This window comes from Rattus norvegicus, chromosome 2 (genome assembly GCF_021556685.1).
Source record: "Rattus norvegicus strain SHRSP/BbbUtx chromosome 2, alternate assembly SHRSP_T2T, whole genome shotgun sequence".
Classification (NCBI taxonomy): Eukaryota; Metazoa; Chordata; class Mammalia; order Rodentia; family Muridae; genus Rattus; species Rattus norvegicus.
Genome location: NC_141535.1, coordinates 125,961,768 through 125,985,704, shown reverse-complemented (window position 1 = coordinate 125,985,704; position 23,937 = coordinate 125,961,768). Strand labels below are relative to the sequence as shown.

Here is a 23,937-nt window from a genome sequence, read left to right as displayed (position 1 = left end):
AGCTGGATTGGACTAGTCATTTTAACCACCTTGGTAGCTTATACCTTCTAGTGTTGTAAGCATTGGTTCTCAGGGAGACTTCCAGGTTATTTCTAGCTCTGTTTCTTAGTGTCTTGTGTCCAAAGTGTATATTGTTTTCAGCAATAAAGATTTACTTCAAATTCTGGGAAGCAACTAAAAGTCAAGGCCTGTTTGTTGGGATGGGATGTCATTTGGACTCCCTTACCAAGGATTCAAATTGAGGATTATCGTGCTTGATCCTGAGGGTTTTGTTGGATAGACTATGACAAAGAAGCATTATTTCATGGGCGGGCTGTAAGAAATAAAGTCATAGCTTGAAGTAGGGCACATAAGTGCCATTAACTATTATCAAGCAGTAAAATAGTGTACAAATATGTAGCAGGAAACATGCTGATTAAATACAAACTTGCCAACCCTGATACATTTACCCATGAGTTCCTTCTAGTTCTCATCGTCATCCCCACTACCGAAGGAAAAACTGTGTTGAATTCTGCTTAGTGTTATATAGTTAGGTTTGCATTTTTAAAACTATAAAAATTGAATCATCCAGTATTCTGAAACTTAACTCTTTTCACTATCATGCACAGTCTGAAAATTTCCAGAGGTAAAATTGCCAGGTTATAGGATTGTAATTTAATGTCAACCTAATTTAAAACTTGACTGTATTACCTAGTTTACATTCTTACCAATAAAAATTTTAATTCATGTTGATCTCTATTTTTCCAGCAATAATTCTAATCAGTCTTCCTAAATACTATCATTGTCACTATTAAGCAATTTCTCATTGTGATCTTGATTTAGATTTTATGAAGACTGTTATGTTTGGCCATTTTTCATCTGCTTCTCATGAAATGCCAAAGTTTTCATTTTTCTTACTAAAATATATCCATCTCTTTTAAGTGCTTCCTGCTAAAATTTTAATCTCTTCTACACCATCTTTGAGGACTTCTTGGAAATATAGTTTCAGACTTTCAAGTACTACATAGATAGATAAATGTGAAATATAATATGACTGCCAATTGGCCATTCAACAGTAGATAATAGGTATTAATTGCAAATGTCCCCTCCCAGGGTGAGATGTGCTTAATGAAAGAATTTTCTGTTTTCTTCTTAAAATTTCAAGGTAGTGCGGTTTCTCAATCTTTTCCTGTGCTTATTTTTTTTCTATCTACTAGTATGTCTTTTCTCAGCATGTTAGAATTTTAAAAATTAATCAAGATTATATAAATTTTATTCTGTCCTGAGTTCCCAAAATTTGACATTAAGAACATAAAACTGTAGAAATTTGACTTCTTGTTGACTTGTAACTAAACCAAAAATGGGGAGAAATGGGGCATTTTTGAATCCTAAATTCATCCAGTTCATGGACTCTTAAATTTTCACTTTCTTTTGTTTGTATTCTTCTATATTATGTAGTAGTTTCTGTTTTATTGCTATATTCTTAATGTACTTTTGTATTTCATGAATATATGTTGTTCTGGTTTGTTTTCTGTTGCTGTGATAAACACCATCGTGTAGAGGAAAGAGTTTATTTGACTTAGACCTCACAGTTTATCATTAGGGGAAGCAGGGCAGGAACTCAAGTGGTCAGGAATTAAAGGGCTACTTACTGACTTGTTTCTCATGGCTTGCTCAGTCTATTTTCTTAAACAACCTAGGACCACCTACAAGGTGTGGTGCTGCCCGCAATGGGCTGCCTCACAAGACTGCTTGCAGTCCAGTCTGTTTACAGACCAGTCTGATGGAGATAGTTTCTCAATTGAGGTTCTCTCTTCCCAGATGACCTTAGAGTGTATCAAGTTGACTTAACTAAATGATTTAAAAAACAAACAAACAAACAAACAAACAAAAACTAGCCAGAACATGTAGCATTCCTATGGAATTATATTTTAGCTTTAACTATATTATCATTTTCTCTCTCTTTTTTTTAATCTCCTCTTTTTTTTTTTTTTATTAACTTGAGTATTTCTTATATACATTTCGAGTGTTATTCCCTTTCCCGGTTTCCAGGCAAACATCCCCCTCCCTCCTCCCCTTCCTTATGGGTGTTCTCCTCCCAACCCTCCCCCCATTGCCGCCCTCCCCCCAACAGTCTAGTTCACTGGGGGTTCAGTCTTAGCAGGACCCAGGGCTTCCCCTTCCACTGGTGCTCTTACTAGGATATTCATTGCTACCTATGAGGTCAGAGTCCAGGGTCAGTCCATGTATAGTCTTTAGGTAGTGGCTTAGTCCCTGGAAGCTCTGGTTGCTTGACATTGTTGTACATATGGGGTCTCTAGCCCCTTCAAGCTCTTCCAGTTCTTTCTCTGATTCCTTCAACGGGGGTCCTATTCTCAGTTCAGTGGTTGCATTTTCTCTCTTTAAAGAATATTTTATTCTCCTTTTTGATTTATGGATTTTTACTAAAATGTACAACTGATTAAAATTTAAAATTAGGTTTTAATTTTTCATTCATTGTGTTTTTTAAGTCTATGTGGGTTTTTTTTAGCTTTAATGTTTTCTCAAAATAATTATTGTTAAACAGACTTTTAATATCCCAGTAAAGAATACTACAGTAATTTTTCAAACATAAACTAAGTTGGGCTTGGTTTCTAGTGTACTAGAAAGACAAGGCATTGTATGGTGTAAAGATAGTAACCATTTAGTTGCTTTATATACATGTTTACAGCATTCTTCCTTTTATGTGCAGCTATCTTGAACCTAGTCTTTAAAATCTCTACTTATTTCCAAGTGTAATGGTGCAGGTGTGGGGCTTGTTTGTTTTTATTTTTGGTTTTGGGATTTTGTTTGTTTTGCTTGTTATAAAAATTGTCTGATCCTGAGTATTTCATAAAGAAAATATGCTTATTTGAGTCTCACAGTTCTGGAGTTCCAGGAACATTGTACTGACCTCATTCAGCTTCTGGTCAGGGCCTCATGCTGATGTATTCTGGTGGAAAAAATGCAAAGTAGAAGGGAGAAGGAACTTGCTTGCTAGCATATGTCATAATAGTCGCTCTCATGCCTGTTAATCACAAGACCTAATTCATTCTCAAGATATCTTACTTCCACACAGTGAATCACCTCCTAGAGATTTGACTCCCTTGGAATAATGTTACAAAAAGCATCACATTTCAACACATTTGACAGAATCCAAATCTAAACCATAGCAGCAATTGGATTTTATGACAGAAAAATAGAAAAATGAATTCTTGGTTTATTAAAGGCACTTTTGAAAATGCTACAAGGTTTTAAAGCAAGCTCTGCTAGCTATGTCTTTAAAGAAAAGTTGTACTTTTAGCTATACGTCATAGTTAATGATTGCAAAGTCAAAATAATTTATAAATTACAGGGAAAATATTTTAAGAAAAGTACACATGAGTACCTTGGGTTATACAGTTGTGTACAGTGCCATAGTATTGGATTTTGGAAACATTTTAATATATTTGTATAGGAATGCATAATATCTAGGAACTGATTATAAATTAAATCACTTTATAAGGAAGATACTAAAGTTACCAAACTTCATGTCCCTGCCCCCCATCAAGACCAATTTGTGCTACCCAAAGATTCTTGGATGTTTTCAGTGGCGCTTGGTTGACTTACAAGGGAATACATACTTAGACACAATTGTTTTAACCATGAGCTCAGGTTCCAGAGACTCAGAAAGACTGAAAGAAAGAAAGGTGCTAAAACGTTTGCTTCTCAAAGGACAGTATGGAGCTACTAACAAAAATCTGGAACCGTGTATCTTCTGAGTTAATAATAGTGAAGCAGTAAAATAATCATTTATAGTTAATCTTCATTCCCAACTTGATAGGATTTAGGATCACCAGAAGACACATGTGCTAAGGGCTTGGAAAGGAGGGCTTCTCCTGAGAGGTTTACCTGAGGAGGGAAAACACTGATGTGAGCAGCACCAGCCCATGAGTTCCTGACTGAATAAAGAGGGAAAGATAGAAAGCCAGATGAGTGATGGCATTCCCATTTCTCTGCCTTCTCTGATGTCCTCGGAGTTGAACACATAGAGCCCACCTATTCTTACACTGACACGGAAGCACCTGCTCCATGAGTTTCCCAGTTTGATCTGTTCTGAACCAAAAAGAAACTGGTCCTCCCTTAATACCTTATCAGGTATTTGGTTACAATAACAAAAAAGTAATTACTCAAAAATATTTGAGTGCCTAGTAAGTATTGGGCATTTCCAATTACTCAGTCTCACCCAGCAAAATTCCTTCCTCCTCCCAAGTAGTTGCTCTTATTTTTATGCCTTGCATATTTCTTGAAAGTCTAAATCCCACATAAGAAAAAAACCTACAATATTTACCATAAGTAATCTCAGGCTCTACCCATTTTGTTTCTTAGAGTTGAATAAAGTTCACTGTATATGTGTCATTTTCTGACATCCAGATTGCTTCCACAACTTCTATGTTATGAATATTGCTATAGTTCACGTGGATATGCGTCTGCTATATACTAAGATCCCATCAAAGTATCTCCCTAGGAGTGGTAGGGCTGGATCATGTGATAGTTTCATTTTTTAGCTTCAGTAGGAGCTGCACTAAGGTGCATTCTTTAAAATGGAACCAAATAGAATTCTAAAACAGTAGAGATGAGAAACAATGAATGAGAAATTAGGAATGTTCAACTAGATTGAAAAAGCAGAATATAAAAAATAACTAAAATAAATTCAAAGAGATAAAGTGCAATTAACTCTTGAACAAAATGTATTTGAACTGTATGGCCCATTTGTAAAAAGTTGTTTGTTTTGTTTTTTTGTTTTTTTTTTTTGAGGTCTCTAATAGTTTGAAATAATTATCTGGTAATTACATAGCATAGGAATATTAGAAAAAAAATAAGAAAAAAGTATGTCAGAAATTCATATGTATAATAGATGACATTTTATCTTTGAATTGTTTTTATTATTTAGTATGATGAAACATCTGAATTTTACCTTTCTGAAATTTTTAAATCTCTGTAGGACAAACTGAGCACTGCCTGAATTATCATCAGTTTGATATGTTTGAAAATATTCATATTTTTACTCATATAGTGTTTAATGACTTCCTATTTTTATAAAAAATCTACTAAGATGATTTCATATGAGAAATATGTGACTCATGTTGAATTAATGAACCCCCAAAATGAGTTATTAAAATGAGTATAATGTTAACTGCTTATTGCAAAGGTTACACAGTAAATTAAAAGATGCTGTTGAAAAGCAATTGGAAGCCCTTCCCTTTGGCACAGGGATAGGAAATGACATCTGTGCAGATGATGAGACCGTGAGGAATCTTCAAGAACAATTGCAAATAGCCAATCAAGTAAGTGGCATATTTTTTACTTATTAAATTTAAAGTCTTCAGAAATGTGTTAATCTTTTTAAATTTTTATATTTGATACTACAATTACATCATTTCTTCCTTCTCTTCTTTCCTCTCCCACGCCAAACCCTCCAATATACCCTTCAAACTCATGACCTTTGTTTTCATCAGTTGGAGTTACCTGCATATATGTATATACATACATATTCCTAAATATAACTTCAGTCTATATAATGTTCAGTCTATATGTAGAATTTCAGGACTGACCTTTTGTTATTTAACAGATTAACAAAATTTATAACCCTTGATTTTGCTATGACTTAAAATGTGTAGATAAATGCCCTTACTATTTGCTACAAATACAGTTTCAAATATATTCCACTTGAATCATATTGCACTTTGAACATTTTTGTCCCTTAAGAATAATTAATGTTAAGAGAAAATGCTAAAGAAAAGAGTGATCAGTGTTTTAATTCCTGTAAATTTACATATTTTTCTGTTTTTATTCTGATACCTTTTCAATTTTCAAAGATTATAAAAGGATTTAACAAAAAAGGATTACATAATTATCCTACTAAAACTATATTTTCTGTGGCTATTTTCTCTCCCCTCGTAGTTTTTGAAATTTTTGTGATTCTGTGTCCTATATGTTTCATTTTTCGATGTTATAATTTTTGTAATTTGTGCATAAGAAAACTTTTATTTCATTTTCTAATTATGCATCCCTGTGTCTCAGACCTTATATGAGTCTGATTCTTCTACTTCGTAGCTCTGTGGAGAAAAATATTTTTGTGCCTCAATTTCTTTGTTTATAAATAGTCCTGGAAATTATGAATCACAGATTTGATTTTATAATTATCTGTAAAAACGTATAGCTTTATTCCCTAGAAATCTGGTTTGAGACTATTTATGAATACTATTTTAGGTAAATTAGAAAGGCTGTGCTTATGTTGATCAGGAACATGTTCTAACATTGAACTTTTTCACTATATAAATAAAAGGAGCTTAAAAAGTACAGAGGAAAAATGATGTGGAAAACGTTTCTCTGTTCCATTCTGGAGGAATTTACAGTTGTTCATACAGATATACGTGGAAATTATACTTTCAAATGCTAGATATTGAGGTATCTTTTAGAAAGCCATGGCATACAATGCATTTATTACTCCTGAAATGTTAGAAAGTTCATAGAACAGTAGTGCCTGATTACTATGTAAGTACTAGTATGTTACTTTTTTTAATGTGTGGACATTTTTAAGATTGGGTGGAGATTGGAATTAAGGCCATGCACATATTAGCCAGGCACTCTAATTAAATACATAGCTATTTTTGTGTTAATTTGCTTTCAAAATCTGATTTTAAAAAACTGAATATGATGATCTGTTACAAGATTGAATGGTCTTAGTGTTATACTCTGGAAACTTACTTAAAATTAACACATAATAACTAAATTAATAGAATATTTAAAGTTGAATATTGAAAGAAAAAAAGAGTTCTTTGTGTACTTTATTTGTTCAAAATACAATTGGCCATTCTTATCTCTAGGCTCTACACCAATAGATTAAGACAGCCATGGATCAAAAAAATATTCTTAAAAATGCCGTGTTTGGATGATATCTCTGGGAGGTCTTCTCTTTTCTGAATAGAAAGGGGGAGGAATAGACCTGGGCTGGGGTAGTGGTGGTGAGGAAGGACTGGGAGGAGAAAGGGGAGGAGAAACTGGAATCAAGATATAATATATGAGAGAAGAACAAATAAAAAAGAAAAAAAGATAAACACTTAGAAATATATATAAAAAGTATTGTGTCTATATTGACCATAAATAGACATTTTCTTACAACTAAACATTAGAGTATGTAAAGTATTTACAGAACACTGTGTTAGATGTGAGTAAGCTGTGGATAATGTTTATGGGAGCAGGCATGAACATTATATGTAAATACTTTGCCCTACTATATAAAGGACTTGATCCTTTGCAGATTTTGGTATGCTGAAGGAAGGGGTTAATTCTTTCTTCCCCTTACCAAGAGATGACTGTTATAGACATAATAATCCATTAATAATTCAAATACCTTCATTCCATAAATATTTATTAAGCACCTATTATGTGACAGACTGTCATATAATATTACTAATACAGAACTGGGCTCTTTCTTTCATTGACCTTTTAGGAAAAGACAACAAGTGATGAGGTACTACTGGGTGGGGCTGGTCAGAAGTCTCGTATTTGATCTCCGTTTTCCTTTTAAACTGTGTAACCTTGGGAGCTCTCTACATCATTATCAGCTCATCTTCCTCATTTGTATCTATGGATTATAATTTACTTTATTAGAATTTTATTCTAATTAGGCTTGAGCCTACAACATATTTAGTATAGTGCTGAACATATATTTAAGTTAATAAGTTACCCTTATTTCTATTCCTGTCTTCATTAGTAATCATCAAGATATAAATAAGAATTAAAAGTATATTTAAAAGTTATTTACAGACAACATATATTGCTTTTGGATAGAACAGCAAGAGTAAAATATGAATACATTTAGTTTTGAATATTTTGTTCTGTTACATTACTATGATTTATAAAACTTCTGAAAAGCATAACTTTGACACTAAGAGTCTTAAAATGTTTATATTCTTTGACTACTTAAATGATGACATCATGCAGACTCTTGTCAGGAGTTTGTGTGGGAGCTGGGTATAGTGGCAGATGCCTTTACACTCAGAATGCAGGAGGCAGAGGAAGGTGAATCTCTTTGAATGTGAATTAGATTCATGGTCTAGGTAGCAGAGTTCTAGGCTATCCAGGGCTGAAGGGATTGAATGAGTTTGAGAAGAGTTGGGAGGTGGGGGGATCAGTATGATCAAAACACAGTGTACAAAATTCTCAAAGAACTAATGATTTTTTTTTTTAAAGAATGGTATGTTGGGGTGGAAAGATGGCTCAGTGGTTAAGAGAGCATAATGTTCCTCCAGATGAACAGAATTTAGTTCCCAACACCCAAGCCAAGGGAGGCAAAATTACCTGTAATCCAGCTCCACCTCCAGGAGATCTTGAGACCTCTGACCTTGACAGGCACTTGTGCACATGCGCATACTCCTGCACACAAATATATGTGTGCACATAATTAAAAGCAAAAAGAATAGATATTTACAAATATGAACTATATGTTAAAATGTGGAAATATTAATTGAACTTATATGTTTCTGAAAATGAAAAATAGGAAATAATTCTAAAATCTAAAAAATGCAGAATAAATTAAACTGGAGGGTTGAAATGATAAACTCATATGATTCAAAAGTTATGTATTAACTTAGGAGTTCTCAAAATCATATATATCATAGTCACTTTGAGACATGTAGAAACAAAATTTCTACATCTCTCATTTCTCAATGCAAAGCTCAATAATTTGCATTTCTAATAGTTCTGAGAAGATTTCAATAATGCTGGACCTTTCAGAACTACTACTTTAAGAATCTGGATTTTACAGAGTACGTGTCTGTCATGTACAAAGCCCTAGGCTAAAGATGAAGAACAAGTGCTGAAGAGATGACAGGCACCTAAAGCATGTGTTGATCTTACAGAGGACCTAGGTTCAGTTATCAGCACACAGATTCTGGCTCACGCGTATCTGTAACTCCATTATCAGGGGGTGCAATGCCTCTTCTAACTTCTGTGTGCACTAGGCACATACATGGTCCACATATACGTGCACACAAAATACAGAAAATAAATCTGAAAAAAATAAAACAACAGAAAAGTAGGCAGGGACACTGTAAGTGCTACTGCAGGTAATTCTTGTCATTCTTATTCTGGGGCTTTTTGAAATATGAGACATTTTAATAACCTGAATGATTAAGAAATGAAATGGTAAATATTAAAGGAAATAAAAATCTGAAGGAAATCAGTTGTCTGTAATTATCCATGCAGGACTTGAAGATCTGAACTATGTCTTCTACCTCCAAATTCTGTTTATCAACAAATTTGATGATTCACATACTGACAAAACTAATGAATGGTTTCAGAAAAAAAGATGACAGTCAATTAGATAGGGGATTTTAGGAAGAGACCATCTGGATAACCTCCTTCCTGGTGATAGTAGTAGTATCTTTTTTTTTCCCCTTGAACTGTGTTTTGGTCACATGTATTTGTTCACATAGAATTTCAGCATTTGACCATGTATTTTTGTATATTCTCATCATTTAGGAGGCAGAGGCAAAAAGATCATAAATTTAAAGCCAACCTCCATAATTGGGGGTTGGAGTTCATCTGTGCATTTTCTGAGTGCATAATTTCATAATCATTTATAGAAATTGAAATTCTATATTCTAAAGTATACTCAGCATGCTCTAGGAATGACCATCTTTTAGCTCTGCCTTTTCAGGAAAAATACAAGTGGTGCACTTTACTTCCCCTGAGATAAGCTTGCTGTGATAAAGTGCAATGGCCAAAAGCAACTTAAAGAAGAAAGGATTTATAATCAAACTCAGAGTTGAAATCAACCAAGTAGAAACAAAAAGGACCATAGAAAGAATCAACAGAACCAAAAGTTGGTTCTTTGAGAAAATCAACAAGATAGATAAACCCTTAGCCAGACTAACCAGAGGACACATAGAGTGTATCCAAATTAACAAAATCAGAAATGAAAAGGGAGACATAACTACAGAATCAGAGGAACTTCAAAAAATCATCAGATTCTAATACAAAAGCCTATATTCAACAAAACTTGAAAATCTGCAGGAAATTGGCAATTTCCTAGACATATGCCATTTACCAAAGTCAAATCAGGAACAGATAAAACATTTAAACACCCCCTTAACTCCTAACGAAGTAGAAGCAGTCATTAAAGGTATCCCAACCAAAAAGAACCCAGGTCCAGATGGGTTCAGTGCAGAATTCTATCAGACCTTCATAGAAGACCTCATACGAATACTATCGAAACTATTCCATAAAATTGAAACAGATGGAGCACTACCGAATGCCTTCTATGAAGCCACAATTACTCTTATACCTAAACCACACAAAGACCCAACAAAGAAAGAGAACTTTAGACCAATTTCCCTTATGAATAATGATGCAAAAATACTCAATAAAATTCTTGCAAACCGAATCCAAGAGCACATCAAAACAATCATCCATCATGATCAAGCAGGCTTCATTTCAGGCATGCAGGGATGGTTTAATATACAGAAAGCCATTAACGTAATCCACTATAAAAACAAACTGAAAGATAAAAACCACATGATCATTTCATTAGATGCTGAGAAAGCATTTGACAAAATTTAATACCCCTTCATGATAAAAGTCATGGAAAGAATAGGAATTCAAGGCCCATACCTAAACATAATAAAAGCCATATACAGTAAACCAGTAGCTAACATTAAACTAAATGGAGAGAAAGTTGAAGCAATCCCACTAAAATCAGGGACTAGACAAGGCTGCCCACTCCCTACTTATTCAATATAGTTCTTGAAGTTCTAGCCCGAGCAATCAGACAACAAAAGGAGATTAAAGAGATATAGATTGGAAAAGAAGAAGTCAAAATATCACTATTTGCATGATATGATAGTATAGATAGTATAGATGATAAGTGATTCCCAAAAGTTCCACCAGATAACTACTAAACTTGATAAACACCTTCAGCAAAGTGGCTGGGTAAAATATTAACTCAAATAAATCAGTAGCTTCCTCTACACAAAAGAGAAACAAGCCGAGAAAGAAATTATGGAAATGACACCCTTCATAATAGTCCCAAATAATATAAAATACTTCAGTGTGACTTTAACCAAGCAAGTGAAAGATTTGTACAATAAGAACTTCAAGCCTCTGAAGAAAGAAATTGAAGAAGATCTCATAAGATGGAAAGATCTCCCATGCTCATGGATTGGCAGGATTAATGTAGTAAAAATGGCCATTTTACCAAAAGCGATCTACAGATTCAATGCAATCCCCATCAAAATACCAATCCAATTCTTCAAAGAGTTAGATAGAACAATTTGCAAATTCATCTGGAATAACAAAAAACCCAGGATAGCTAAAACTATCCTCAACAATAAAAGGACTTCAAGGGGAATCACTATCCCTGAACTCAAGCAGTATTACAGAGCAATAGTGATAAAAACTGCATGGTATTGGTACAGAGACAGACAGATAGACCAATGGAATAGAATTGAAGACCCAGAAATGAACCCACACACCTGTGATCACTTGATTTTTGACAAAGGAGCCAAAACCATCCAATGGAAAAAGACAGCATTTTCAGCAAATGGTGCTGGTTAAACTGGAGGTCAGCATGAAGAAGAATGCAGATCAATGCATGCTTATCACCCTGTACAAAGCTTAAGTCCAAGTGGATCAAGGACCTCCACATCAAACCAGATACACTCAAACTAATAGAAGAAAAACTAGGGCAGCATCTCGAACACATGGGCACTGGAGAAAATTTCCTGAACAAAACACCAGTGGCTTATGCTCTAAGATCAAGAATCGACAAATGGGATCTCATAATACTACAAAGCTTCTGTAAGGCAAAGGACACTGTGGTTAGGACAAAACGGCAACCAACAGATTGGGAAAAGATCTTTACCAATCCTACAACAGATAGAGGCCTTATATCCAAAATATACAAAGAACTCAAGAAGTTAGACTGCAGGGAGACAAATAACCCTATTAAAAATTGGGGTTCAGAGCTAAACAAAGAATTCACAGCTGAGGAATGCCGAATGGCTGAGAAACACCTAAAGAGATGTACAACATCTTTAGTCATCAGGGGAATGCAAATCAAAACAACCCTGAGATTTCACCTCACACCAGTGAGAATGGCTAAGATTAAAAACTCAGGTGACAGCAGATGCTGGCGAGGATGCGGAGAAAGAGGAACACTCCTCCATTGTTGGTTGCATTGCAGACTGGTACAACCATTCTGGAAATCAGTCTGGAGGTTCCTCAGAAAATTGGACATTGAACTACCTGAGGACCCAGCTTTATCTCTCTTGGGCATATATCCAAAAGATGCCCCAACATATAACAAAGACACATGCTCCACTATGTTCACACCAGCCTTATTTATAATAGTCAGAAGCTGGAAAGAACCCAGATGCCCTTCAACAGAGGAATGGATACAGAAAATGTGGTACATCTACACAATGGAATATTATTCAGCTATCAAAAACAATGACTTTATGAAATTCATAGACAAATGGATGGAACTGGAAAATATCATCCTGAGTGAGGTATCCCAATCACAGGAAAACACACATTGTATACACTCATTGATACGTGGATATTAGCCCAGATGCTTGAATTACTATATATGCACAGAACACATGAAACTCAAGAAGGATGACCAAAATGCGAATGCCTCACTCCTTCTTTAAAAGGGCAAACAGAGTACCCTTGGAAGGAAATAGGGAGGCAAAGTTTAGAACGGAGGCAGAAGGAACACCCATTCAGAGCCTGCCTCACATGTGCCCCTTACAAATATAGCCACCAAAGTAGATCAGATGGATGAAGCAAAGAAGTGCAGGCTGACAGGAACCAGATGTAGATCTCTCCTGAGAGACACAGCCAGAATACAGCAAATACATAGGCAAATGCCATAATTAAACCACTGAACTGAGAACGGGACCCCCATTGAAGGAATCAGAGAAAGGACTGAAAGAGCTTGAAGGGGCTTGAGACCTCATATGAACAACAATGCCAACCAACCAGAGCTTCCAGGGACTAAGCCACTACCCAAAGTCTATACATGAACTGACCCTGGGCTCCAACCTCATAGGTAGCAATGAATAGCCTAGTAAGAGCACCATTGGAAGGAGAAGCCCTTGGTCCTGCCAAGAGTGAACCCCCAGTGAACGTGATTGTTGTGGGGAGGGCGGTAATGGGGGGAGGATGGAAAGGGGACCACCCGTAGAGAAGGGGTGGGTGTGGGGGTGGGGTTAGGGGGATGTTGGCCCAGAAACCGGGAAAGGGAATAACAAATCGAAATATCGTAATGTAGATAAGAAATACCCAAGTTAATAAAGATGAAAACAAAAAGAAGAAAGGATTTATTTGGCTTATGATTCCAGAGACTTAGTCCCCACAGTGACAAGAAAACAGTAGAGGCCAGTAACAGGAACAGAAAACTGAGAGGTCTTCTTTCAACCATGATAGGAAGCAGATACAGCAAGCTAGAAGTGGGACAAAGATATAAACCTCCAAAACCTGCACATAGTGTTGACTTCCTCTGACAGAGCCCCCTCTCCTTCCTTTAAGCTCCCTTAACAGCATCACCAACTCAGGATTTATAGATGTGAACAATCAACATTTATAAAGATGATTGTATCCAAGTTAGTAATGTTTAAGTTCTAAATACTTCTTTATTGTTCCTGTTCTTTTTATTCCTACAATCAGCACTTACCTCTTTACATATTGTACCTTCTCTTGGTAATATCAATGCTTAATTTTTACATTTTATAAAAGAAATATAGTGACTTTCAATATGTATTGCTGATAACATTAATTTTAGCTATTAAATCTAAGTAAAAGGAAATTCTCAACATAAGAAAATTACTAAAATTTTAAAAGCCTGAAGATTATATTACAGTCACATCCCACATAACAACCTGTCAGTGGTGGACTATATATACAATGTTATTCCCTAAGAGTGCATCATCTAGTCATGATTGTGGTCATTGTAGTTTGTGTTAAGTATATCACATAATAGTTAACTTCCCTAAATAAAGCATTCCCTGAAAGTGTTCTTACACTAAACTATGCATGGCTAGCATCTTTATATACATTGTAGATTTGCTTTGCAACTTTATAGGTACTCATTTGTACCTATAAATGATTATATATTCCATCAGTAAATAGCTTGCTGATACTTTAAGAAACTATCAGGCTTTTTTGTTTTTGTTTGATAGGAGAAAAATTGGGCTGTTCAACTCTGGCAGACTGCGTCTCAGGAGTTAGAAAGTGTTCAGAAACTCTACCAGGAACATATGACTGAAGCCCAGATTCATGTATTTGAAAACCGGAAACAAAAAGTAAGCCTAGGTTCCATGATTTTCTTATATATTTGTTGGAAATTGTATCATGAAAAACATTGTTTTGGAAAGAAGCTCCTAAAGTCTATCATGTTTTTTAATGTTAGAAATAAATATGTCTCAGCATCATTGAAACAGATTAGGAATCAAGACCTGCCTCCATGCATTCTGTGTTTGAATGCAACTAGAATTAAAATTAAAAGGTGTATTAGTTTGGGAAAGAAATATAAAATTGTTTTTTATAAACTGACCTCTGGCGTTTTAATTAATTAATTTCCTACCTTTTTTGAAACAAAACCAGAATTATTCATTGAGTTCCAGTGAGTGGAGAAACTCGTTCAAATGCAATGATGCACTTTTAAATAGCAATGTTCACACAACTGAATATTGAACAGATTACTACAATAGATGTCTACAATGTTGACAATAAATTAATTATAATTTTATCATATAAGTCTTATTAGTTATTGAAGATTTATTTCTATCTAGAGCAAAAGTGTTTTTATCCTTTGGAGCTGAGGACCAAACCCAGGGCCTTGCGCTTACTAGGCAAGCGCTCTACCACTGAGCTAAATCCCCAACCCCGCAAAAGTGTTTTTATATTGGGCATCTAACTTTTGATTTATACCTCTGTTAACAAACTGTCTCATAAAGACTTCCTGTCTCATTGCTAAGTCTCCCCTCATTGGTTTTTTGTTATTGTTCGATCTTTTAATGCTAAGTACATTTGAGTACTATGGAGTTAAGAGTTATCTGTTAAAATAAGTGGATTATCATAATTCTCATTTGTCGATTCTTCAGTTCAGGTTTGTGAATACTCTTAATAGCATCATAGTAAACTTCTGACTGTAATCCTAGTGATACTTATATGATATTCTAGTTTACAAATATTCTTTTAATCCATTCTGTGGTTTGAAATAACATATATAATCTGATCTATAAAACTTTTAGCTTCTGGGTTCTAGTAGATAATACAAGTAAATTCTTCAAGGCTGTTTCCTAATTCAGATCAATAGTAAGGCCATAAATTTATTTTGTCATTCTCACATAATATCCTTCTACTATAGTAATTTCTACAACATTTGATTTTTTTAATGAATAAATTTACAAATAGTACTTCATCTTATTTCCCTGGTTATCTATTAATCATTTGTTATCTATTACGTTAACAACCTGCTCCAACTTTGTTATTTGTACAATTAGTGCTTAATGGGACTGTATGACCTGATGAAATTATTTTAAACTTGTGAGGCATGGGTCTTTCTTACAATAGTTGTACAATTACCACAGTGACTCCTTTGCACAATTAATCTTATCCATTTTAGATATACTTGAATGTGTAGTTTCCAGTGCTGTGCACATACTCTCTAGGTTTTGAAATTTCTAGTCACTTAAATGTTTGTAAATATATCTTTTATATTTAAGTTTTATATTTAAAATATTATTTATTGGTGAATGTATTTATACAAATAATGATTTTACATAAATGTAAACCATTAGTAACACCATTGCCTCCATGTTTCATTTTTAATCATTTATATTTTTTTCTTTATTTCACTACTCAATTCACACAATAAAAGTTATAATGCTCATGTCATACAAATTTAGGTGTATGATGTTAGACTTGATTTTAGTTTTATTTAAAGCATGGGCTACAGGCCAAACATTATGGACTTGCTTTATTTTCCTATTAGGATCAGCTGAACAATTTTCAACAACTAACCAAGAAACTCCATGTTGCTAATGAGAACATTGAAATGGTAAGTGGAAATAAACATTTTGTGTACCTGAATTAATTAATAGAATTAAAGAATTATAGCACTCTGGGTGATCCCTCCCTTTGCTTTTCATTCTTCTCTAGTTACTCTGCTAATTCTTGCTAATACCTAAACAGTGTCTGTGCTTAAGAGTAGAGTGATGTTTCTGTACTTTTTATAAATTAGAAACTGTAACTATATTTATTCATTCTTATTCACATCAAAGCAACAAAACATGTTGTCTGAATTAAGGCATATGAACAGTATCTCTTCTGATTTCCTTACATATGCAGTAACTGAACACACTTCTTTAAACTGAACAGTGCCCTTTAAAGATCTAACCCATGTGTATTTGAATTTCATCCTAATCTGAAAACTTTCTCAGGGTATTTGGCAAGCTCTCTTAAGAGTAGAGTAATCAACTCCTCAAAAGTAATGCACACACCTAATCTTTAGTGTTTCTTATCACACACAGCCAGAAATGTGTTAAGAAGTACATAGTTCTGTGTTGAATGAATGAATTGATTTGTTTTAAAGAATTAAACTAAGAAACATTTAAATCAACTGCCTATATATGGATTAATATGTGTAATGTATATATATGTAAATTTTTCTAAATTTTCTAAAACAAATATTATTCAGCCTCCCTGTTCTACTTCCTGTCTGTTAATTCTCCTTTTCTTTTGTTTATCTCCTTGGAATTTTATTTTTACTCATTGTTGAGTAATAGAATTATATAGAATTAAAATAGAATTAAATAGAATTATAGCACTCTGGGTGATCCCTCCCTTTGCTTTTCATTCTTCCCTAGTTACTCTGCTAATTCTTGCTAATACCTAAACAATGTCTGTGCTTAAGAGTAGAGTTATGTCATCAAAAGTAAGTTATCCCATTTTATTGCAATGTCTTATTAATCAAATGTTGACTACTTATGCTAACATATAGAATCTCCTTTTTTGTTTGTGTTATTTTTGAGACATTAGTCTCATACTATGACTTAGGCTAGCTTGGATTTACCCGACCTGGCTTCAAACTCCTGACAGTCCTCCTGCCTCACTTTCCCTAGTACTGGGTTGTAGACATGAGCTACCAAATCTGGTTAACATTTGAGATTTCTAATCATAGACTTATTTTATTGTTACTATTTTTTTTTTTACAATTTACTTCTGAGGAGTCTTAATGCTCCAAGACAAAAGGATTGCTGAGTTCATAATTAAAGGCTTTTTAATAATATATTTCTACACGGAAGCTAATACTTTAACCTAGTGTCACAATTATTTATCGTTTCTCTGAGTATATCTCTCAGAACTGTAGGAATTAATAATCCTTTGGTATCTCTGCTATAGATACCTTATTGTATCAGTGACCACTAAATATTTTTAAGGAAAGTCATAGGAAAAGCATGTTTGAGTATTCCCAAGGGGTATGTAAAACAAGGGGTATATGCTGATGCCGTTCATTCCAGCATTCATGAAGCAATGGCCAAGGTAGGCAGATCTCTTTGAATTAAGGCAATGCTTGTGAAACCCTGTTTTAAAAAGGAAAAAAGGGGCTGGGGATTTAGCTCAGTGGTAGAGCGCTTACCTAGGAAGCGCAAGGCCCTGGGTTCGGTCCCCAGCTCCGAAAAAAAGAACCAAAACAAAAAAAAAAAAAAAAAATAAAAAGGAAAAAAAAATGCATACTCTCAGACCAGAACTATAGAGTTTTGTTTTTTTTTTTAACCAAACAACTACAAAACTCTCATGAAACAATCTTGTGTAAATCAAAGAGCATCCAGAGCTTAGTTGCAGAAGCCAATCTGAGTCAAAATCAAAAAAAAAAAAGGAATTTGCCTATAAAAGACAAGCAATTTCCATTAAAAATGTCTCTTACTAGGCTGCTGATACACAGTAAAATAATGAGTATAGGAAATATTTAGTATGAGTATAAGAGTATTTTAGTAAGACTTGAGGAAGGTGTGAGAATAGACAGAACCCTTTTCCGCGTTCGTTCTCTCTCTCTCTCTCTCTCTCTCTCTCTCTCTCTCTCTCTCTCTCTCTCTCTCTCTCTCTCTCTCTCTGTAATTCAGCAGTCAGAACCATTGAACAGTTTCTTCATCCGAGAGATGATTTTACCAGACTTGGTAAAGCCAGTGGGTTGATTTTACTTTGTACCAAAAGTCCAGTACCGCACCATAGGATCCTATGATCAAAAATAATTCTAGCTTCCAGCTTCCTCTAGAAGAAGTCAGACATTGGCATGCACATATAAGAGCCTCAACTTCTCTGAATGGATTCTCAAAAGATTGACTTCTGTCTTGTTTGGCTTGGAATTCTCAAAGTTCCTAGACAGTTTAGCCACTGTGCAGAAAATGGTGCTGTGGTGCTGCTTGGACTAGTAGATGTCATTGACCCCATCCATTTCTTACTCATTACTAGCTAATGAGTAAAAGCTCAGCTCTTGGCTTCTTCCTGCAGGAAAAAATAAATCTTTGCATCCAGCATCCTATCTTCTTAGCGTTATCTAGAAACATGACAGTCTTGTTGGTCTTTGTGCTATGTCCAGCACAGTGTATCTGCCTGGGGAAAATGAGGAATTCATAACATAGACTGATGCATGCCACAGTGTCTTGCCCCTCATTTACCACAACCAAGTACACAAAGCTATTTCTGCCACTATCTCTAGGAGGAGGAAAATAATATAGGATACCTCCCAACCCTGTGACTAGCTAATTGGTAGACGTCCTCTCTCAGAAGGTATCATCAGTCTGAAAACCAGGAGAATTCCAATTTTCTTTCATGCCTAGAAACCAAAACTGTCACCCAAAAAAATGAAAAAGCAAAGGTGTTTCAAAAAAAACCACATGAATCAGCCCTAAATAAAGGAGATGGGGGATGGATGGATGGATGGATGGATGGATGGATGGATGGATGGATGGATGGATGGAGGGATGGGCGGGCAGGCAGATAATAGTTAGAAAACATGGGCTGGAGAGATGGCTCAGTGGTTAAGAGCGCCGATTGCTCTTCCAGAGGTCCTGAGTTCAATTCCCAGCAACCACATGGTGGCTCACAACCATCTGTAATGAGATCTGATGTCCTTTTCTGGTGTGTCTGAAGACAGCTACAGTATATATACAGCTACTTATATATAATAAATAAACCTTTAAAAAATAGTTAGAAAACATGACAAAATGTAAAAGTATAAGTAAAATCTCAAGTTGCTTCTAAAGACAAACTTTTTAGGATTACTTCAGACCTCTCCTTTTAGGAGAAATTCTATGAGCCAAGAAAGCACAATATGATATATTTCAATCTCTTAGAGTAAATAGCTGCCAGCTAAGATAATCATATCCAACAGAGTTATTTAAAATCAATGGAGAGATGAAGATCTTCCAAGATGAACACAACTGAAAGCAACACATGCCAACTAAGCCATCATTAGGGTATATATTGAAGATTCCAATGCAGAATGCAGGGAAAGAGAATCAGAAGAGCTAAGAATAATTCTCATTAGGAAAGATTAACAAATAAGAACTAGGAAGGAATCTGGCATGCGCCACAGTAAAAACCCATATGTACAGAGCAGACGACGTCAGGCCAGAACTAATCTGAAGAGGTAGAGGCTCCTATATATTGACAAAGAAAAAGAAAATAAAGAAAAAAAATAAAGAAAATGTAACTATCAATTGTATGTATGCAGCAAATGTTGGTGTATCATTTCTAAAACAAGTATTACTAGATATAAAAGGATGTAATAATAGTGGGGAATGGCACTACCCCACTCAATATCAGTAAACAAATGATCCAGATGAAAAAACTCACACAAACTTCAGCACGAAATCATATAGGGGGCTGTTGCCCTGCTGCTAAGGTCAAAGTCTGATGTGTCAGAAGGCCCTGAGCTCAGTGCAAAATGGTAGACTCCTTTGTCAGTGAGGCTTTCTCTTCTCAACCTGAGGGATCCTAGCTCCCACACTCTATACCTAGGAAATGTCATATAGCCTTGGTTATGATTACAGGTTCAGCTTCCTTTCTCTGGACAAGAAGCCTTTTAGCTAGCACTGAGATTCCTGGAATGCTTCCCTATGCTACTGAGACATCTCAGTACCTTAGCATTCTGCCAGTGACCTTTGCCCATCCTGAATATTCCAACATCCCCTTCCCCAAAACTGTATAACCCTTGATTCACCCCAAGTAAAGTTGATCTGTCTCCCTAAAGCTGGTCTTGGTATATCATTATTACTGTTCGTACTCACTGGCTGTCTGAAACCCTGTTCATCACTCTGCCCATTTTGTCCTCATGGGCCAGTAGTAGCAAGGACCCCAGGGAGAAGGGAGGCCTGAAGATGACCAAATAGACTTAACAGACACCCCGTAGCCAAATGAAGAGCTATAGATTGAAAGCTACTTAGAGAAGAATTTGTCTTCACCAGACAGGAGCACCCTAAATGGTTATCTAATTACAAGTGACATAAGCAACAGTAAATACACTCAGGAGGTTACACTTATATAGTTACACATGAAGCATGTATGACAATAATAAAGAATAAGACTATGAATTTGGAAGGGATATATGCAGTAAAATGTGGGAGGGGTGGAGAGAAGAAAGAAATGATATACATTTTTATTTTAAACGGGCTTACAGAGATGTAAAAGAATAAAGAAGAGAATGGGCAAAGAAATGATAATGGGGTAAATCTGACTGAGCACACTTGTACTTTTACATGTTATAATGAAGCCCATCATTTTATACATTATAATGAAAATAAAATAAAACACGAAATACAAATAAGCTGCCACAGATGAATATTCCTGGAAGCAGTCAGAAAGATAGGAAGAATAAGCTATATATAATAAGACTATCTATATTATAAATTGATTTTAAAATAAAAAAAATTGGGCCAGAAAGATGACTTGGTAGATAAAGGGTGCTGCCAAGACTGAAAACCTGAGTTTAATCCCTGAGACCTATCTATGTGTTAGAAGGAAAGAACTGATTTCCACAAGTCAGCTTTTGACCTTCATGTACTGTGGCATGTGTCTTTCTCCAATAAGTACATGGAATTTTCAATTTTTTAAAATTAACCAGATAAATTAGCAACATTTCTTGAGCTTAACCTCAGGGATAGATACAGGTTTTGTCCCACCCATCCCACTAACATTGTTCTACAAGATACAGCATTGAATCCATAACTTGTAGCACTTTTCAGGTTTGTACACATGTTGAGGGGTAAAAGATCAGCCAGAGAAAGTACTTGTACAGCAATGCAGGGTCCGGTAGTTTGAAGCAGAATCCATGGGAGTAAAGTGATGGAGGTTTCTTCTTGAAGACACAAGGTTACATTTGCCCTCAAAAGATGTAGTCATTAGCAAGATTCTTTTTTTTTTTTTTTTTGGTTTTTCCTTTTGGCTTATATGCTTTATGTTGTTAAAAATACAGTTCCTAAGTGTTCTAATTAATGTTTTTGATTTGTTCTTATGACAGACTAACCACCACTTCCTGAAAACAGTAACTGAACAAAACATGGAGATTGAGAAACTTCGAAAACAACTTAGGTATTTTTTAGACATGAGTTTTGTTTTGTCTGTTTGTTTTTTATTAATTACATTCATTCAGGGAGATTTGTTATAATAACATAGATTTTTCCTATTATTTTTCTTTCTCCCTTTTATTAAACCTTGACCTTTTTCTCCTAACTGCTTTTAATATTCTTTCTTTGTTTTGTGCATTTGGTGTTTTGACTATTATGTGACAGGAGGAATTTCTCTTCTGGTCCAATCTATTTTGAATTCTGTAGGCTTCTTGTATGTTTATGGGCATCTCTTTCTTTAGGTTAGGGAAGTTTTCTTCTATAATTTTGTTGAAGATATTTATTGACCCTTTAAGTTGGGAGTCTTCACTCTCTTCTGTACCTATTATTCTTAGGTTTGATCTTCTCATTGTGTCCTAGATTTCCTGGATGTTTTGGGTTAGGAGCTTTTTGTGTTTTACATTATCTTTGAGGGTTGTGTCGATGTTTTCTATGGTGTCTTCTGCCCCTGAGAGTCTGTCTTCTGTCTCTTGTATTCTGTTGGTGATGACTCCAATGACATCTATAACTCCTGATCTCTTTCCTAGGTTTTAACTCCACGATTGTCTCCCTTTGTGCTTTCTTTATTGTTTCTATTTCCATTTTTATATCCTGGATTGTTTTCTTCAATTCCTTCACCTGTTTCGTTGTGTTTTCCTAAAATTCTTTAAGGGATTTTTGTGTTTACTCTTTAACGGATTCAACTTGTTTACCTGTGGTGTCCTGTATTTCTTTGTGTGTGTGTGTGTGTTTTTTTTTTTTTTTCCTTTTTTCGGAGCTGGGGACCGAACCCAGGGCGTTGTGCTTGCTAGGCAAGCACTCTACCACTGAGCTAAATCCCCAACCGTCCTGTATTTCTATATGGGAGTTATTATGTCCTTCCTAAAATCCTCCATCATCATTATGAGATTTGCTTTTAAATCCACATCTTGTGTTTGAATATCCAGTATTTGCTTTGTGAGAAACTGGGCTCTGATGATGCCAAGTAGTCTTGTTTTCAGTTGCCTCTTGCCTCAGGTTGTCTCTGGTGTTAGCTTGTCTTGCTTTCTCTGACAGTGGCTTGACACTCCTGTAAGTCTTTGTGTCAGCACTCCTGTAGACCTGTTTTCTTTCAGCAGGATCTGGGAACAGAGAGTTACTCCTGGGTTTGTGTGAACTGAAGCCTCCACGTGGGTCACTTGGAGCAGTAGAGTTGGTCTTACCTCTGCTCTCAGGTGTGTAGGTACTCCTGGTGACTGGCTTCAGTCTCTCGGTGCAGGCAGAAACTGGAAGGGTCCTGCCCCTGACTGCTTCTAGTTCCCTGTGTCTAGAGGGCACAGATGGCACTAGGCGATTTCCTCTTGGGTTAAGAATATGGGCAGAAAGTAGTTGACTCCTCTGAGTTCTCAGGAGTATAGGCACTTTTTAGGGTCCAGCTCTCTCTACCATGGAATTTGAGTACAGGGAGCTCCTATATTCCTGCCAATCACTGCTCCTATATTCCTGTATCCAGAGGGCACTAGGCAGGTTCCTCTTTGGCCAGGAATGTAAGCAGAAGTCAACTCTGGTCTTTATTATTTCTTTCCTTGCACTGATTTGGAGGTAAACTTTTCCAAGATCTTGAGTTTTATTATTCGACTATATCTGATTTTTTTACTAGGCATTTGTAACCCTCAGGTTCCAGTGTGTTGTGATCTCATTCTCATTTGATTTTAAGTATTGTTTTATTTCCCTCCTGATTCCTTTAGTGACTCAGTATTTAGAAATGTGCATGTCTTAGGGTTTTACTGATATGAACAGACACCATAACCAAGGCAAGTTTTATAAAAGACAACATTTAATTGGAACTGTCTTGCAGGTCAAGAGGTTCAGTCCAGGATCATCAAGGCAGAAACATGGAAGCATCCAGGCAGGCATAGTACAGGAGGGGCCGAGAGTTCTACATCTTCATCTGAAGGCTGTTGTGGGAGACTGACTTCCAGGCAGCTAGTTTGAGGGTCTTAAGCCCACACCCACAGTAACACTCCTATTCCAACAAGACCATGCCTTCTAGTAGTGCCACTCTTTGGGCCAAGCATATACAAACCATCACAGAGTACTTTGCACCTTTTGGGTGGAATAGTTCATAGGTGTCTGTTAAGTGCATTTGATCTATAATATAGTTTAATTCTGAAGTTTGTTCATATATTTTATCTGGATGGCTTAGATGATGAGAATGATTACTAAGAATGAAATGTTATTGAAGGCACCCACTATTGTTGTTTTGAAGGGGTTTTTTGGCTTTTAGGACTAGAAGAGTTGG

At 35.5% G+C, this 23,937-nt stretch overlaps 1 protein-coding gene across 16 annotated transcripts in view; it reads left to right on the top strand.

Annotated features, from left to right (window-relative positions):
• The window catches only part of Sclt1 (sodium channel and clathrin linker 1), a 158,798-nt gene that overhangs the window by 30,923 nt on the left and 103,938 nt on the right, over window positions 1-23,937 (top strand). For 3 of the 16 annotated variants that reach the window (XR_015659668.1, XR_015659667.1, NM_153740.1), the window contains 4 exon segments: window positions 5,189-5,324; window positions 14,226-14,348; window positions 16,043-16,108; window positions 21,572-21,642. The exons of 3 other annotated variants lie outside the window; for them this stretch is intronic. Coding sequence is in view for 7 of the 13 variants with exons in the window: in NM_153740.1 (NP_714962.1) it covers window positions 5,189-5,324; window positions 14,226-14,348; window positions 16,043-16,108; window positions 21,572-21,642 (396 nt within the window). In the remaining 6 variants the exon portion in view is untranslated. 16 annotated transcript variants of the gene reach the window in all.